At 36.7% G+C, this 18,707-nt stretch overlaps 1 protein-coding gene across 1 annotated transcript in view; it reads right to left on the minus strand.

Moving 5' to 3' along the window:
- Nucleotides 1-15,984, minus strand: part of LOC149821977 (3-hydroxyisobutyryl-CoA hydrolase 1-like) — a 28,645-nt gene extending 12,661 nt beyond the window's left edge. Inside the window, exons 1-6 of the mRNA XM_089981468.1 lie at nucleotides 15,688-15,984; nucleotides 15,522-15,602; nucleotides 5,127-5,195; nucleotides 3,109-3,172; nucleotides 2,438-2,517; nucleotides 2,210-2,293 (exon numbers count right to left, since the gene is read on the minus strand). Of these exons, the coding sequence (XP_089837594.1) occupies nucleotides 2,210-2,293; nucleotides 2,438-2,517; nucleotides 3,109-3,172; nucleotides 5,127-5,195; nucleotides 15,522-15,602; nucleotides 15,688-15,726 (417 nt within the window). The 5' untranslated portion in view covers nucleotides 15,727-15,984. The remainder of the gene's footprint in view (nucleotides 1-2,209; nucleotides 2,294-2,437; nucleotides 2,518-3,108; nucleotides 3,173-5,126; nucleotides 5,196-15,521; nucleotides 15,603-15,687) is intronic.
- Between the last annotated feature and the right edge of the window lie 2,723 nt (nucleotides 15,985-18,707).

The raw sequence follows: 18,707 nt of genomic DNA on the forward strand, positions 1-18,707 counted from the left end.
GATAAAAGCCTTGTTGAGATTGAAATTTTATCCAATAAGATAAAGTTATTTGTTTGACGGCACGACAAAATTTTGAGAACATATTAAAAGTTTTCAGCACAGTGGAAATTTGAAAGAATGCAATCATATTAAAATATTTTTAATATCACAATACCCAACATTTCTTAGGAATCAAGCTTTCCAATTTAGGCAATGTCCATATGGAAGCCTTATAAAGAATAATGTTAAACTGAAAGGTACCCTGTCACATGGCCCAATTTATCATCTTATTAATATTAATAGAGAATAGAATCTTTGTTTAGCTTTTGATGCAGATTGGTCATGTCAACCCGCAGACACAAGAATTTCAGTGTCAAGATATTGCATTTATTTCGGATGAAATTTAGTATCTTGGAAGAGTAAAAAGCAAAGACACATTGCTAGATCAAGCACAAAAGCAAAGTATAGGACTTCAGAGAGCTACTTCTGAAATTGCAAGGTTATGCAGCTTTATGAGGAGCTCTTGGTTTTGGTGTCAAAAGGTCAACCATGCATTCTGATAATAAAAATGCATTAGCTTAGCGACCAATCCTGTACTTCAAGATAGATATAAGCCATAGTCACCTATATCGTTCAAGGTAATTCTCGGCAATATCACATGGGTACGGGCGTGGGTACGGGTACAGAGGGTACGACACGGCAATTTCAAAAAATGAGGGCACGGAAACACGGCTATATATATAAAGAAAGAGAGGGTTTGGATATGGATCTATATTAAGATCCATATCCAAACCAACCTTATAAAAGGGGAAGGCCATAGCCCTTCACCCTTTTCTATCGTTCTCTCGCTCTCTCTCACCCTTTCGATGCAGCGAGAAGAAGAAGAAGAAGAGGAGGAGGAGCGGAGGTACTCTCTCTCTCTCTCTCTCTCTCTGCTGAGGGTGGGAAGGAGAGGGTTTCAAGTCTCCCTCTCTATATTTCTTCCTCTTTCTTTCTTTCTTCTTCTTCTTCTTCTTCTTTTTCTTCCTCCCTGACTTTTTCTAGAGAAACCAAAAAAAAAAAGTTGGGTTGGGTCAGGGTTGGACCCGACCCGATCTGGACCAGCACGTACCCGTGCTGCGTCCGGTACCAGAACTCGTGTCGACACAGGTACAGCTGCCAATATAGTGAGTCTATGTGACAGAGTCGGGAAGGTTTTTTATGGGAATTATTTTCAAAAGGTGGAAAATCTCAGAAAAATCTCAAAAGCTTAAAAATTTGAAGGAATATAAATAATAGTAAGAAAGAAAATGTTTCCTATTATTTTTCTTACAAAAATATAAAGAAACAGGTTTTAAAAGTCTTTAAAATATCACAGTTTTTCTGGCAATATTTTGAAAAACTGAGATATTTTTCCTACATTATTGGCTTACTTAAAAATACCAATTATATTGTGATATTTTCAAAATATAGATGATATCAGTGATTACAGTTTCAACTTTGATGCCACTTCTTTTAGTAGTGTTCTAATTCCTTCATTGCTGTAATATACCCTAATCAAGGTTTCATATATCAATAGAAAGTTCATGTCTAAGCCCCTCACACATGAGGTCAATAGGGGTCACAGTATGTTCCTCTCTCAATAGTCAAGACAGCTGTTAATCCACCTTTTCTTCAGAAATTTATGAGAATTTGGTTCTGCAGTTATTGAGTGTTTGGATGTACCCCTCGACCTTGAAAAAACAGGACAGGTTGGAGCATTGCACTTTGATGCTTAATACAATATCCCAATTTATCCCAGATATCTGGATAAGTGGGTGTGTCCAAACACTCCCTAAATCAGGAGGTTTCAAGAGAAGCTTACTTGAGACACTTGAAACTTGACACAAAACAACTGGAGTGTGAAATTTATTGGCAAAAATCACATTGAAGTTTTTCGCATAAAACCCCTTCTTGAAGCCCAATAAAACATCAAATTTATGCAGTTGAAAAGTGTGAATAACACTATGAAAAGTTATACCACCGTGGGGGTCGCCCGCATGGCCAGCGAGGTAGTTGTGAAGGTGCTGAGATGAAGGCACCTGATCAAACCCCGCTGGCCATGGGTGTGTCTGTAGCTTTCAGACGTGGGCCATGTAAGGCAGGGTGGTCGTGGGGCCCCACCCAGGGTTTTCCTCACTTTGGCAAGGGTTCCTTGTGATAGAAAAAAATGCAAAGTTATATAAAATGCACTTTTAAGAGGGAAAGGTACTGTATTCTCTGTGGCAACTCGAAACCTCCCATGCATCGATGCTCCCGCACCACCTCCCATAACGATTCCATCAAGAAGTGAAACCTTTCATAACATTGTGTCACTGATATTAACACCATGAAATCATACTAGTAAATGGATTATCAGAAAAGAAGAAAAAGTAATCAGTAAATAAAGATAACATGTGGAGCAAACTTAGAAGCACAAGATCTTAAGCAAATGATTAACCTGAGGTTTTTTATAAGTTGCCATAACATAATTTAAGGTATACTCGATCCAGAAAAATTTAGCACCAAAAGTCCAATCTCCTGATGCACAAGAGTTCAATAATCAGACAAGCCTGACCAGTATTAACAGTTCTAAGAAGCATGGCAATCCTTTTCCTCTCGAAAGAAAGGTATGCAAGGTTGCTTTTAGTATAAACGTGATCATAAGAGAGAAAGAGACTGTGAGTGTGAGTGTGAGTGTGAGTGTGAGTATGAGTGTGAGTGTGAGTGTGAGTGTGAGTGTGTGTGAGAGAGAGAGAAGGGGCACCATGCAAAACAAGGAAAATCTGAAATATCAGCCTTGATGATTGGACAGCTCTCCCTCTATCACAGGAAGGGCATACGCAATACGAAATGATTCAAAGAATAGGTGCTGGCTAAGAGAGAGGTCGGCGGGTTTGTTTGGTCATCATGGTTAGAGATTTCAAACCTTAGTTTAGACAGCACCCTCATTGTGATGTGTGTGTGAGAGGCATGTGTAACTACTACATGCAGGTCTGTGCATGTTACCACCATATGCAGCAACAAAAGAGAAATACAATACACCCATAATCACGATCAGGAATCTGTCAACCCAAAAAGGGAAAGAGAAAAGGAAAGAAAAGCAATAAAAAAGAGCAAGGAAAGCATTACCTTCTGTAGAATGACGAGACACAGTGGCAACATCACCACCAGAACAAAAACCTCTTCCTTTTCCCTGTAAATTTGTCCAAAGAAAAATCCGATTAGTACAGACTCAGCACAGTAAACAAGAGCAGCTCTGCCATAAAAAAGATGATAAAGCAAAAGAAATCATTTAAAGAAAACAAGAGCTCATCAAGGAAAGGATGATACAGAAGAGCAGAAAACCTTCCTGTAAAGGAAGCTTGCTCATTACAAATTTTTCGGTGAGCACAACAAAAAACTTATATAACATTTAAACATTATGACTATTGATTGCAAGATAATCTTTTTTACATGTTCGACCTTACATAAATCAAAATCTAGGAAGTCAACCATCTAGGGCAATTCAATATGATGACACGGGCACATTTTTAACATTGATTATAATTTACCAGACAAAGAACCTCTCCAACGCATAAATAACTGTACCTACATGCTTTGTGTCAATTCTAGCTGACTTTTCCTGCCCCTAAATTTACATTTGTTGCTCTGCCAGATGCTTCCTTGTTCCTAAACACTTCTAATCACTGATTGTGTGACAAATATCAAGACGAAGAATTTAACAAACTGGAATTTCATAATTCTATCTCCCATTACTAATCATCAAACACCATAAAAGATATGTATAGAGCATATAGCTTTTTAAGCTAACAAAAGTTATAAGCAAAAGAAGCAAATATTATTCTTACACATATGAAAAGGATCTTGAGAACAAATAGGATGACACTATAATTCTCAGTTTATGGTGGAAATAGAGTTGCATATGAAGTTAAATGTATGTCATAACTGATTAGGATTCCACTTTTTCTGTATGACCTATAAGCATTCTTCATTATGGAGTTTGCCTGGAATATTAAAAGAGATGACTCTCAACATGCCTTATGACCTGGAATGGTTATACAAGATCATTCACTGAATAGCTTGTACCTCTCCTGGAAATATGAATTTGTCAACTATCCCGTGATTATACTGATTATCCTATAACTTCAGTGAACAACATAAATTAGCTCAATATTGATATCCTGCTACTAATTAGTGCTGATATGGAATGAAAACAAGCCCTAGGCATTAAGAAAAATGTGACAATATAAGAACTATCAAGATATGGAATTTTAGCTCAGCATTAACATTGCAAATGTTTCTGCAATCTTCAGATAGACGGCTATTCTCCATGCTAGAAATGAGAATACAAATTGGATGTTTTTTCTTGAACTTTATAGAACTATGTTAATCTTAATAAAAGTTGGCTGCATCTCTAGCATGGCCTTCTTCAGTCATCTTTTGGCAGTTTTATCGATTATTGACTTATCTTGGGCCTCATCCACACCCATTTAGGACTCAAGGAAGCTCTGAGTTCATTAGGTTCCACAAAACCTTCAAGATCACTCCAAAAATTCTGTTTCAACACTTAAATTAGGTGCAATAAAAGGATGAAAACCAGATATTTATGACTTGAATATCTATGTTTAATTAGGTGCAATAAAAAGATGAAATGCCAAGTACTCATGACCTGAATATCTATGTCAGTGGCTCCATATTAACTTTTTTGTTTTTTGGCACATACACCAGAATTTGATTCAAGTCACATTCATTTTACACTCCCATAGTGATTGTATAACCATACAAACAGGATATTAGCAAGTGCCAGCAGTTCTTAATCTCGTATAACACATAGGGGAATGATAATGACTGTGGTTGTCTTACCCTGATACAACGAGGTCTTTGGAGAGAACAAGAAAAGATTATATAAGGGTCTGACTAAACAAAAAGAGAAGATGTGCACTATGTGCACTGGAAGTAGTTAAGCACACTGAGAGATAAAAGGAATATATAATGCTTCCAGTTTAGAACAATATTTGATTTTCTATCTATTGTAATGAGATTGCAATTGGTGCTATCAACCGAGTTTCTTCAGTGTTTTCTTCCTGATAAAAAACAAGTCTCATCAATGTGCCAATAAAGATTAAGTTTTGGCAATGTTACAATACCTTCAGAATCAACAACGTGACCCTAGAATCTTCCTCAAACTCTAGAAATGATTTAAGAAGCTGAGAAACCTGAAAAAAAACAATTTATAAGGAAATTTAATTCTTTATGAACAAGAGACAAGTATTTGCATCAGGTAAAGTAAGACTATCATCAAAATGTCACTGTCCTTACAAAACAAAGAAAACCCATTTTCCCAAAGTCAGAAAGAGAAAACTTTTACTAACAAGAACCAGGACAAAATGGCGAACAAGGCATCACATGTCTTTAATACACTAGTATCTTGTCATGCCCTTGAGTAATCTCTGAGCAAAAAATGAAACATTTGAAATTTGAAAAAAAAAAGCAACACAAAAGTATGTTGCCTATGACAAGGAAAACATAAAAATAAAGTTCAAAACATCAATCGGACTAACTGAAACAGGATTAGAAAGACCCTATCTAGGCCACCGTTGAAGAAACAACATAATCACAATATTTTATCCTCCTTATTCTTTCATGAAACATCCACATCATCTTCATTCACTTCAATTCAGCAAACAATCGGTAACAAATCCAAAGCATTGCCTGCATTTCAACGACTACAACCAGAAGATATAACTGAAGGATAGAAAAGGATCGAGGGATTGATTATGGCCTTCTTCAAAGGGGGTTTGCTCACGCCAATGTTCAATTAATCGGTGAGTGAGCCCTCTCTCCTATTTATAAGAGAGTGTTATGTGCTCGGAGTTTTACTCCCACTTGGGTAGCTGATAACCCAGCTTGGAATCGGTTATCCTGTTTCACGCTTGAGCTTATCAAGAATGAAGTGCTTCATTTTGGATAAGGCCCTCAATTTGAGCGGTTTCACCCTTTAGGGAGAGAGTGGTTCCACCTCTCTCTTCAACAGGTGAGACTCTCTGTGAAACATGGCCACGGAGATCTCATCAGATCAACATCTCCTACTTTGGCCATGTGAAACAAATCAAAATGCAGGATTTAGCCTCCCATTATTGGAGTATTTTTCTTGCATTAACATTCCTGGAATGAGTTATATTTTTCAGTATCTCATCTAGACATATGTCTTTGTTAGACATATCTTAATCTAATACAGGATACATGTTTCGAGAACATTTTCTCTGATATGCCCTTTGTTAAAGGATCAACAATCATATCAAATGTAGGTAAATAGCTGACTATGATTTCATTCATTTCAATCATACCATGAATATAATCGTATTTAACCATTATATGTTTACTTTTTGAATTATCAGCTCCACTTTTCATAAGAGAGATGACAATCTGATTATCACAATAAATCTAGATTGGCCCGTTAGTTATTTTCTTTTTTAAATCATTAATGAAGCGGTTTATCCAAACGGCAAATATAGCAGTTGCATTGCATACAATATATTCAACTTCCTGAGTATGTTGTGCTACGCAGCCGTGTTTTTTACAAGATCAAGAAATTGCTCCTCCTCCGAGGAGAAAAATATATCTCGAGGTTAATTTACTATCATCTCTGCTGTCAGCAAAGTCAACATCAAAATATCAAGTTAATTCTAAAGAATCAGCTTGAAAACATAGTTTCAAGTTTATAGTCCTTTTTAAATATTAAAATATTCTTTTTACTGCTTGCCAGTGTGGCCAACCAGGATTACTCTGGTAGCAGCTAACGAGGCCAACAACAAAACTGATATCAGGCCTTATAAATAACATAACATACATCAAGCTTCCAACAACTTGTGCATAAAAGGACATTTAGCTTTTCCTGTTCATCACCTGGACTATCATTTTTACTCAACTTGACACCTTTTACCACAGGTGTTCTAACAGGCTTATAATCACTCATTTTAAATTTCTTGAGCATATGATTTAGATACCTTTCTTGGCACAGACTTAAAAGTCTGCAGTTTCTATCTCGAGTGATTTTAATTCTAAGAACATAGGATGCTTCTCTCATGTCTTTTATTTCGAAGTGAGAATTTAACCATGACTTGGCTTTGACAATCATGTCGTCATTTTCAATCAAAAGAATGTCATCCACATATAGTGAGAGAATAACGAATTTACTCTCACTTTTACAGACATAAACACAGTGGTCAAATTTATTTGCCACAAAGCCTAACGACGTGATAGCCTTATGAAACTTTAAGTACCATTGACCAAGGTTTTAAAACCCGTGACTCGGGACTCGACTCGTTCTTTATTGACTCGTGACTCGGCGGGTCAACTCGGTGACTCGGACCGGGTTTTGTTAACTTTTGATTTTAAAAGAAAAACAATTTATAATTTGTCTCAAACCATGTTTTTCAGTAAACAAGAGATCCTTGGGTTGTGTAAAGGCATGTAATCACTGAAACTGGGAGAGAGATGTGACTCTTTCTTAGGTTGCTTTTGAACCGATAACAATTGGCATCAACTAAATTAGCTTGGTTTTTGCTTGTATTACTTCCCGGATTTGTCATTTTCTAGTTAAACCATTCATAGAGAGCAGTAGCATTGAAAAATGCATAGGCTGATCTCTCCCAGACTATCTCACAGGAATATTCCCAACTTACTAGTTACCCTTGTGTCATGCCCCCTTATACAGCATTCTTAATGAAAAATTGAACAACAATGGCATGCCATGTGTCATTTTTGTTGTCCATGTGACCATATATAAATGTACATCCTTGACAAATGAACAAAGGCCATTAAAAGCAACTAATGTTGTAGCAAAAACTCTAGGATATCGTGCTAAATAGCCTTTAAATTTCTTTTTTAGACAAAGGACTATGGAGTAAGTTGAAGAATAACTATGGTGTCAGTTGAAAAATATGAAATTAAGTGGCATGACAAAAATTCTCGAAAGAGATGCAGCATATAAAATCCTGGTTGTTCACTCCCAAACAGAGCTAAAACACTTTTCCCTATGAACACTGGCTCCTAATGTTGTTTCTTATGAATTAGCGGGATTTTTGTATTTTGATGGTTTTGTGCATTGTCAAGCAATCAAGAACTTATGTGAAGCTCTGTTGACATTTGTCTTATTGGTAGAAATTTATGAAAACGTTACGAATCCTCTCTTGAGTGACTTCTAGCTACTGGCTACCACAAGGCCAATTACCAGTTTCCAACATATACTTAGTTCTTTAATTTTATGCTTCTGATAATACATGATGAATATTATAGTTGATTATGCTATGATAGTGATACTTAGTACCTGTTACGAAGTTAACACACACACAGGGCAGATCCAAGAGCACACATACCACAAATCCAATGAGCACATCAGTCCACCAAATCAGCCAACACAAGGACCACTAAGGACACACTCACAAGAGACCCTAAGGGTCTGTCTGATTGCTTGTCCAAGATAGGACAGACCCTTAGAACATAATAGACAAAACATATGTTATGTCTGTAACAACCGTACTTCGTCACATGTTTGTTTAACTCAAATAAAAAATTAAATTTCAAACATCCCAGAACTCGCCCGAGTCAAGCCGAGTCAGGCCCGAGTCAAGGTCGAGTCCTGTCAGACCGAGTTTGCCTTGCCGGGTTGACTCGTTGGAGGGTCGAGCAGAGCCGAGTCAACGAGTTGACTCGGCGAGTTTTAAAACCATGCCACTGATGGTGATTGTTTCAGTCCGCATAGGAATTTTTTCAACCTATATACTTTATCATCTTTGCCTTTTATTACATACCATTAATATTGTTTCAATCATCTCACCATCAAGAAAGATATTTTTAACATCCATTTGATCTAGATCTAGGTCATAGTGAGCTACAATTGTAAGAATTATCTTTATCAAGGCGAATTTTGCAACAGGCTAATATTCCTTTAAATTTGTAAATGCTACCATCGGACTTGAATTTCTTCTTTAATATCCATTTACATTCAATGGTGTTTCTTCTCTCAGGTAACTCAGTCAATTCTCAGACCTGGTTTTTCTCAATGGACTCAATTTCCTTGTCCATGGCTTCTACCGAGTCTGTTGACTCATGTGAGTTTATTGCTTCACCATATAACAGGTTATCTACCATGTTATCCATATCTAAAGCATAACAAAGTTCCTCTGTAGACATAATAGTCATCTAAATAAGACGAATGAGCTCTAGACCTTTTATGCCCAACCTGAGACTGATGAGATGAAGTAGAAGAAAAGATTTCAGAGGATTCGCCGTTACTTATAGGTTCTTGCATGTTATAAAAATCATAATGCAGATCAAGAGGATCATCTCCATTTATTTCTAGAATAACTTCTTCCATGTTTTGATCTTCCAAGAAGATTACATCTTTACTTTCGATTAAACTCTTATCTGGGTGGTAAAATCTATAGCCTTTAGATCCTTTGGAATATCCAATAAATATATACCTTATAGATCTGGTATCGAGTTGATCTCTTTATCACTCTATAAACTTTATATGATTTATAGAACCCCATCTATGAAAGTGACTTAAATTGAGTTTTATTTTCGGCCAAGATTCATAAGGTGTAGAGACAATAACTTTACATGAAACTCTATTTAGAATATATGTTGTTGTATGTATAGTTCTCCCCAAAATAATTTGAGTAATGAAGCATTAGATAACATACATCTAACCATATCAAGAAGAGTCCTATTAAATCTTTCAGTCACATCATTTTTTTGAGGTGTGCCTAGAATAGTAGTTTTCCATCTGATCCCAGTGGCTTTGCAATATTTAGATAATTCATTTGAGGTATATTCTCCTCCCTGATCAGATCATAAAACTTTAATCTTCCTACCAAGTTGGTTTTCAACTTCTTTACGATATTCTTTAAATATATTTAATACTTCATACTTATAAGTTATAAGATATATGTAATTGTATCTAGAAAAGTCATCAATAAATGATATAAAATATTGCATTCCTTTATAAGTTGGAGTCCTGAAGGGATCACAAATGTCAGTGTGTATGATTTCTAATAATTATGATGCTCTAATAACATTTTATAGAAAGGGTTTTCTTGTCATTTTTCATAGATACAAGGTTTACATCTATGAAATGAAGATTCATTAAATTCAAGTATTAATTATCAACAAGTTTCTTCATCTTTTAAAAGGTAATGTGTCAGTCTTAAATGTCAAACATTTATATCCACATGGAAGACAATATCAATATAAGAAGAAACTTTATTTATATCTGAATCAATGATTTTGAGCAGTCCATGATTTTTATCAAAAATATCATCAAATAGAACACGCCCATGTTTTCCCATGGTGACTTTCCCTAGATGAAATCTAACATCAAAACCTTTGGCAACTAAGGCCGAGACAAACACTAAATTCCGCCTCATGGACTGTACAAAGAGAACATTGGACAATAATACATTATTTCTACAAGTTTCAATCCTATGGGTCTCGATACCCATAACATCAGAGTAAGTGTTGTTGCCCATATACACCCAATGTTCATCAGGCTGGTACTCAACGATGTTCAACATTCCTTCCTTAGTCATTGCTATATGTCGTGTTGCCCCATAGTCGACCCACCAACCGGAAAAAGTTTGGTACACATAAGAGCATTCTGATATCACGTAGATTATATCTCACCTCTCCTTTTGCTAGTTATTTTTGTTGTTCTTGCCAGTGTTGTTGTTTGACCAGCTTTTGCAATCTCTCTTTAAGTGTCCAGGTTTTTCACACTTGAAGCATTTTACTTATGAGGCGGTTGTCTGCGGCTTGCAGAATGTTTTACCTCTCTTCTTATCAAATTTGTCATTGCTTTTAAAAAAAAACTTTTAAAATTGTGGGCGTCTAGAAGGGCTATAGTCTCAAGAGGGAGCCTCTTTAGCGAAGTGTAATTCGCTTTTTCTGTCTTGTTGCATATGTTGATGAGCAGGAAACTCCTTCAATGTTAGGTTTTTGGAATTTAACCTAAGGGTATTTGTATCATCTTCCAAGAAGAAGATGGTAGACTATATAGAATGATAGATATTTGCATTCGGTCAGGAATCACATTCCCAACAATTGTCAGGTCCTTCGCCATAACAAACATTTTCTTGACATGGTCAGCAACATTATCATTTTTTCTTGCATACGACATGAATTGTATTGTTCTAACAGAAGTTGTATGAGTGTTTCAAAAGTAGTGTCATATTTCTTGAGAATGACTTCAAATATAAACTTAGTTGTAGGGCAATCTTCAAATACCCTAATGAGATCATCATCCATATAAGTTAACATGATGGTTCTAGCCAACATGTTGTCCCTTTTGTATTTTGTATACGAGGCTTTGACCTCGTCAGTAATTGCAGTACAAAGGTCTCTCATTGCAGTAGTGAGGGCATTCTCGATGCCCTCCAAAGTTAGAACAAGAGGAATCCTCATCTTCCAAATGTGAAAGTTTGTACCGTTAAGTTTGTCAGTTTTGGCAAATTCAGTGGCACACACCCTACTTGTCATTTTTCTGTGTTTGATTATTTTAAGATGGCAAGATATGATAAAAGTAGATTCAACATTCAACAACTAGATAATCTAAAGAACATTAGCTAAAAGTACATGAAATATGACTTTCACAATTTGAAATTTCATTAAAAACTACCAAAAATATGTGCCAAAGCTAATATGTTAATCAATTACTTAATTTAAGAATAAATGAGATAATGTGCACTTTCTAAACCCTTTTCTAAATTTCAAAACGGTTTATAATAGAGAACTGCAATAAAAAATATTGCTTGCAAGTAAATTGTATTTTAAAAAGAAAACAAGGGATTTTCTGCAATAATAAAAAAACTAACCCTGTTTCTAAAAATATTTTCCGAGTGCAGGTCCTATTCTGGAATTACCAGAAAAATGAGGACTGCTACTGAAATTTAGGGATACATAAGTAAAATTCAGCAAAGAGTAATGGTACTACAGTAATTTTATCACACAGGGATAGAACAAGTAATTAATTTAAAAGCAGGGATAAATAAGTAAATGAATGGAGTGGGATATGACTAAAAATACATGAAAAGACCAGGGGCAACAAGTAACCTATTTGGGGATACAACTGGCATTTTTAAAAAAGACGAGGGTTAATCTGGTACTTTTACCTGTAAACAGGTATAAATACTGGGTTCTCGAAAAAATCAGAAGCTTCTATGTTTTTTTTTTGTTTTTCTTTTTCTCAGTCGGCGAAGAACACCGATCTGTTCTTTTCGGTTCGCTAAAAAAATAGCAGAGGCGGTCGGTGCTCTGCCTGTGTTCTGTTTTCGCATAAAAAAATGCATGCAAGTCTATGCTCTACCTGTGTTCTCCGAAAAAATGGCAAAGATCTACTTCTATCTGAGTTTTTGTTTGTTTTATTTTTGTTATTGTTCTCCATCAGCAAAAGAAAAAAAATAATGTCGATCTGGTGTGCATTGGAAGTTTTTCAGAAAAATCAGGTCTGGTCGATGGAAAAAGAAAAAAAAATGTGATGAAAACCACTAGTTATTTTGATTTTTCCTATGTTTTCTGCCTACGATCTTTCCCCTTTTTTGTTTCCTTTTGCTTTTTTAGGTCTGTGGTTCGGTCTTGCTGGGGTTAGGCAGACAACCACCAGTTATTATTCAATGTTCCACTGGGGTTTGAACCTGCAACGCCCCACCACAGGGAGACGTGCAATGACAAGGATTCGGCGGTTTTGCTGGGGTGATCGTCGGTACCAAAAAAAAATGTGCAAAGGCCGGTGTGCAGAAGCCATAAAGGGAAACAGAGGTCAGCGTCTCTAGAAGGTCTGCTTTTTTCGATGAAGAAAAAAAAGGTAATCCTTTCGCCTTTTTTTTTTTTTATACTCCCCTTTGCCAAAGGGGATGAGATGATCGGTTTCTCAGACAGAGGTTGTCAGGTGAAAAAAAAAATCTCTCCTTTTTTGTTTAAAAAATTGTGTGCCTCTTTGTGTGATAAACCATCTGGTTTGATCACTTAGCTAGATGGATCACAACAACAACAACGCCTTCATCCCAAACAATTGGGGTCGGCGATATGAACCAAAAAGAAAATCATTTTGGGTCCTCCACATGAATCATTCTCCTCCAATCATTTCTATCTAATGTCATGTCCTCGGTGAGGTTCAAAGCATTCATATCCTTTCTTATCATCTTCATCCAAGTCTTCTTAGGCCTACCCCGACCTCTTTTAGCTAATATATTTTCCCATTTCTCCATCCTTCTAACCGGAGCATCATTAGGCCTTCGTCGAATATGCCCAAACCATCGTAAACGATTCTCACTCATCTTATTTTCAATGGATGCAACGCCTACCTTCTTACGTATTTCCTCATTCCGAATCTTATCTTTTAGTGTATTTCCACACATCCATCGAAGCATACACATCTCAGTTACACTCATTTTTTGAAAATGTTGTCTCTTGGCAGCCAAACAATCTCTACCATATAGTAAAGCATGTCTAATTGTCGTCCTATAAAACTTCTCCTTCAACCGCAATGGTATTCTACGATCGCACAACACTCCAGTTGCACTTTTCCATTTCATCCACCCAACCTTAATGCTATGATTTACATCTCCATCAATTTCTCCATTCTTTTGAATGATAGATCCCAAATATTTGAAACAGTCATCCACCGCTATTTCTTGCTCACCAAGCTTCACTACACTCTCATAACTACTTCATTGCTTACTAAACTGACATTCCATATATTCTGTCTTACTCTTGCTCAACGTAAAACCTCTTGCTTCCAAAGTCTGTCTCCATAATTCTAACTTAGCATTAACCCCAGCTCTAGACTCATCATTCAAAACAATATCATCAGCAAACAACATACACCACGGCACATTCTCTTGAATTGATCTCGTAAGTTCATCTATCACTATAGCAAAAAGGAAAGGGCTTAATGCAGATCCTTAATGTAACCCAACCGTTATAGGAAAATTGTTTGTCACCCCTCCATAAGTGCAGACATTGGATACTACTCCTTCATACATATCTTTAATTATACTAATGTACTTAGAGAGAAATACCTTTCTTCATCATTGTCCAACAGAGAACATCCCCAGGTACTCTATCATATGCCTTCTCTAAATTAATAAAAACCATATGCAAATCTTTGTTCGCCTCTCTATATCTCTCAATAAGTTGTCTAAGAAAATGTATAACTTCCATAACTTAGCTAGATGGATCGTCGGGCAAAAAACAATTCTTTCACTACTCTTTTTTTATTTAAAAATTGTGTTCCTCTTTCTACGATAAACCATCCAGTTCACTGTGTCGAATGGGCCATCGGAAAAAAAAAATGGTGCCTTGAAACCTCGCCGAAACAAAATATATATTTTTATTACCCTTTTTTTTATTTGCTTTCAGGTCGCCTGACATAAGGGATCGCCTGTTACTGGCGACCCTCAAAGGTTTGGAAGAAAAACAGCAGACCCTTAAAAACTATAAGGGTTCACCCAAAAAAAAAAATACTCCTCCCCTGAGAGGAGGACGTCTGCAACCAAGGACTTCTAGATACTATCACCAAAAGACCCAGGACTGGGTCCTTGTCTGCCTGTTTCTATTACACAGAAGCAGAGGTCGCCGGACTCATGTTGCCTTTCTTCTATTGAATCTAACAAAAATAAAAGACTGACCTCTTTTATTGTTGTGCTCCCTTGAACTGAGATTGATTGACGATGGCCCCGAGTGGTGACAGACGATGGAGTTGGCTCTATGAAGGAGCCTCTGTATGCAGCAACCTTGGCTTTGATACCAGTGTAGGATAGAAAAGGATCAAGGGATTGATTACTGCCTTCTTCAAGGGGGGGTTGCTCACTTCAATGTTCGATTAATCGGTGAGTGAGCTCTCTCTCCTACTTATAAGAGAGTGTGATGTGCTGAAAGCCGATAACCCAGCTTGGAATAGGTTATCCTGTTTCACGCTTGAGCTTATCCAGAATGAAGTGCTTCATTTCGGATAGGGCCCTCAGTATGGGTGGTTTCACCCCTGAGGAAGAGAGTGAGCCCACCTCTCTCTTCAACGGGTGAGACTCTCCCTGAAGCATGGCCACCGAGATCTCATCAGATCAACAATAACTCTAACGTCAAGCACCCATCATCTCATACTGACAGTCATACAAAATTGAGGGGTACTTTGGAATGCCAACAGATCACTAACTCTGTTCTTGCCTTCTCATTTTAACTATGACTAGGAGAATTGATTCAATCCTAAAACTACGAAAGACGAACTGGGAACTCCGCAAAATAACTACCCACGTCAATCACAATGATTCTCCACACAAGACACGACACCAATCCATTCTGAGCCTCAACCACGCAATCGCATGAAAAAGGATGTGGGAACGAAATGTAATGAACGTACGGATGCAAATTTTCGCACACCCGTGTAGTGGCATAAGAGGAATCAACCAGGGAAACCGCTGATTCAGACGAAGACGACTAGGGGTATCCAAGAAAGGAAGAGAGAAGAAGATTTTGTGGTTGCTTACCATCCTAAAGGAGAGAGCGTTCAATTGTTGAGGTCGGTTTAGGATGAGCGTCCTCGCACGCGAGTGCTGCTCAATCAATACCTGCCCAAACCATGGTAGCAATAAAGAAATCCTCTCTCTCTACCAACCATCTTCGATATATGGATTAACGATCAAAGAGGATTACCTGTTCGTTCTCCAAACCAGTCGAATTTCTGGAGGCCATGATCGATGATGATTATGGTGATCACAGCAGAACGCAGTGAGCCAATATATTTCACACTCCAGTTGTTTTGTGTCAAGTTTCAACTTTCATGTGTCTCAAGTAAGCTTCTCTTGAAACCTCCTCATTTAGGGAGTGTTTGGACACACCCACTTATCCAGATATCTGGGATAAATTGGGATATTGTATTAAGCATCAAAGTGCAATGTTCCAACCTGACCTGTTTTTTCAAGGTCGAGGGGTACATCCATACACTCAATAACTGCAGAACCAAATTCTCATAAATTTCTGAAGAAAAGGTGGATTAACAGCTGTCTTGACTATTGAGAGAGGAACATACTGTGACCCCTATTGACCTCATGTGTGAGGGGCTAAGACATGAACTTTCTATTGATATATGAAACCTTGATTAGGGTATATTACAGCAAAGAAGGAATTAGAACACTATTAAAAGAAGTGGCATCAAAGTTGAAACTGTAATCAATGATATCATCTATATTTTGAAAATATCACACTATAATTGGTATTTTTAAGTAAGCCAATAATGTAGAAAAAATATCTCAGTTTTTCAAAATATTGCCAGAAAAACTGTGATATTTTAAAGACTTTTAAAACCTGTTTCTTTATATTTTTGTAAGAAAAATAATAGGAAACATTTTCTTTCTTACTATTATTTATATTCCTAATAGCATCTTTGTTTGTGCATGAAATTTTTTGTTGGTGTATAATCACTTAAACTTGTTATATGGTTATGTCACATGCACATGGTTATGTATGCAGACACGATACAAACACAATACATGGATTTGGAATTTTTACGGAAAGATGTATAAAATGATGAGAATATCAGCTTATGAAAATGATAATTCATCATCAACTGTATCAGTTTTACCCCTCATGGTGGACATTGAGTAATTCTAACATGATGAGAATATCAATTGGCATATGCCAATACATATAACATCAATGGCCTACTGCATAAATAGGTGAATGGCCATTATTTCAAATGGTTTCCTAGGAGAGTTTATTTTAAATTCAGTCATTGTAGTGGATTACAGTTGAATTACAGTGAGATGTATCGCATGGACAGGCTTTTTTCTTTCTATACAAGTGTTATGTCAGACACAGTATAGCAAATCTGAAGTATGTTTATTATATAGATTTTCTATAGCTCTTATGGACGTAAACATAAAAAAAACAACAGCCAGGATATGCCATACAGATAAGGAAATTGTGATGTTAAATTTTTTTGAAAAGCATGACAAATATTTATGGCTCAAATTGACATGTAGGACAAGTATCTGAGCAATGCACTTGTAGTCAGCTTTACTATTTATGATGTCTTAAAGTTGCGGCTGAATATGATTCCTAGATCAGCGGAGTCATGTCATCTTTAGCCAGGGGCCAAAATGGTCATGAGGTCAATTCCTAATGGCAGACCATCTCTGAGCTTGGCTCTGAAAAGGAATTCTTAGTCATGATTTTGTGCTTTAACATAGAAATATTCATGCCTGTTTCTGTGTCCATGTAACAAGCTGTGGTTGAAAGTGACTATAAATTCCTTAAGTTTGCTGTAGCTGGCTATCTTAACCAGCGGTTCATTGAAACGTGATCATCTTTATCCCCATTTTGTATAGGAAAAAGAACAAGGTGGTGGTCATACGCTCATAGTTGGAAGACATTCGACTTGATTTTGTTTCAAAGCAAACTAATTGTTTATGTGATATGTCTCCATATAGCATGAAAAATATAAATGTGCCTTCTCCTCTGGTCCAGCAATAGAAAAGGATGAATACTAATGGAATGGCTAGCAATAATTCAGAGCCTTAGTTTTGGTTCATTCTACTCCCCATGAGCTTACAAATATTGAAGGAGCCTTGGGTGAAAACACCCAGTCATCATTCATAATTAGGTTAATATGTCAGATTCACTATTATTACAGTACCAGAATTAAGAAATGTGTAAGTGTCTAGTGTCTACTATCCTAGGTATCAGTCCTGAAACCTTTGTTTGTTATACTTCATGAAACTTGAAGGAAATCTACCAACAGTTGGAAAACCTTGATAGAAAATCACCATCACTAGTCAAAAGAGGCTAATACAACCCTGTATCGGGTGCCTTAAAACGAACATGAAAGAATTGCTAAACTCTGTTTGCAGAAGACCAAGGCAGCGGAAAAAAACCATGAAAATCTTGGTTCATACTCCGGTAAACATATCGTAGTGATACACACACATATATGTATATAGGAAGTACAGCAACGTCGAAGTACGTTACTACATCGAATGAGCGGCCGAGCAGTCACGCAGAGGAAGTCAGTTTTTCATGTAAATATACTCTAAAAATAACGGAGAGCAATATAAGGTTCTCTGCAGTTAGTAACACTCTTCAGTTGAACACTTTCTAGAGTGGATTAAAATTGACTTAGTTCTGTCGGGCTATCTACAAAAGCATTCTACCTACGTGGTTAGGAAGCTTGAGGGTACTCGAGGACTTTTGAAAAGGTGACTCTCCTGATTGGATTGAGATGGGTTCCTTTTGCACTTGATTGAATCCAAGCAGGTCCTGATATTTTAATGATTTTTTTAGCAGGAACAACTAATAGAGAAGTATCAAGCAACCTATTGATGTGACTGGGTGACTTCTTTCCTATTTATCCGTATAAAAACAGTCTGATTTGTACAATATTGACTTATATTATGTGTTCTTTTGTCAAATTATTCTCACAATGCTAGATTCCTCTTTCTGGATACTGTATCTCTTAGATTGAATCTTCATATTCTTTTATTTTTTTATCATTTTTATTCAGGAGAATATATTGGTCTTACTGGTGCAAGGCTTGATGGTGCTGATCTGCTTGCATGTGGTCTTGCAACTCATTTTGTCCCATCTGTGGTATTTTTTTCCCTGTGGCGAGTTCCAAGTTTTCATTTATTTAGATTTTATTTATTCATAATGGGTGCTTGCCAAAGCTTTGCTAGCTG

The sequence above is a fragment of the Nuphar pumila genome, chromosome 11 (genome assembly GCF_984573655.1).
Source record: "Nuphar pumila chromosome 11, dmNupPumi1.hap1.1, whole genome shotgun sequence".
NCBI classification, from domain to species: Eukaryota; Viridiplantae; Streptophyta; class Magnoliopsida; order Nymphaeales; family Nymphaeaceae; genus Nuphar; species Nuphar pumila.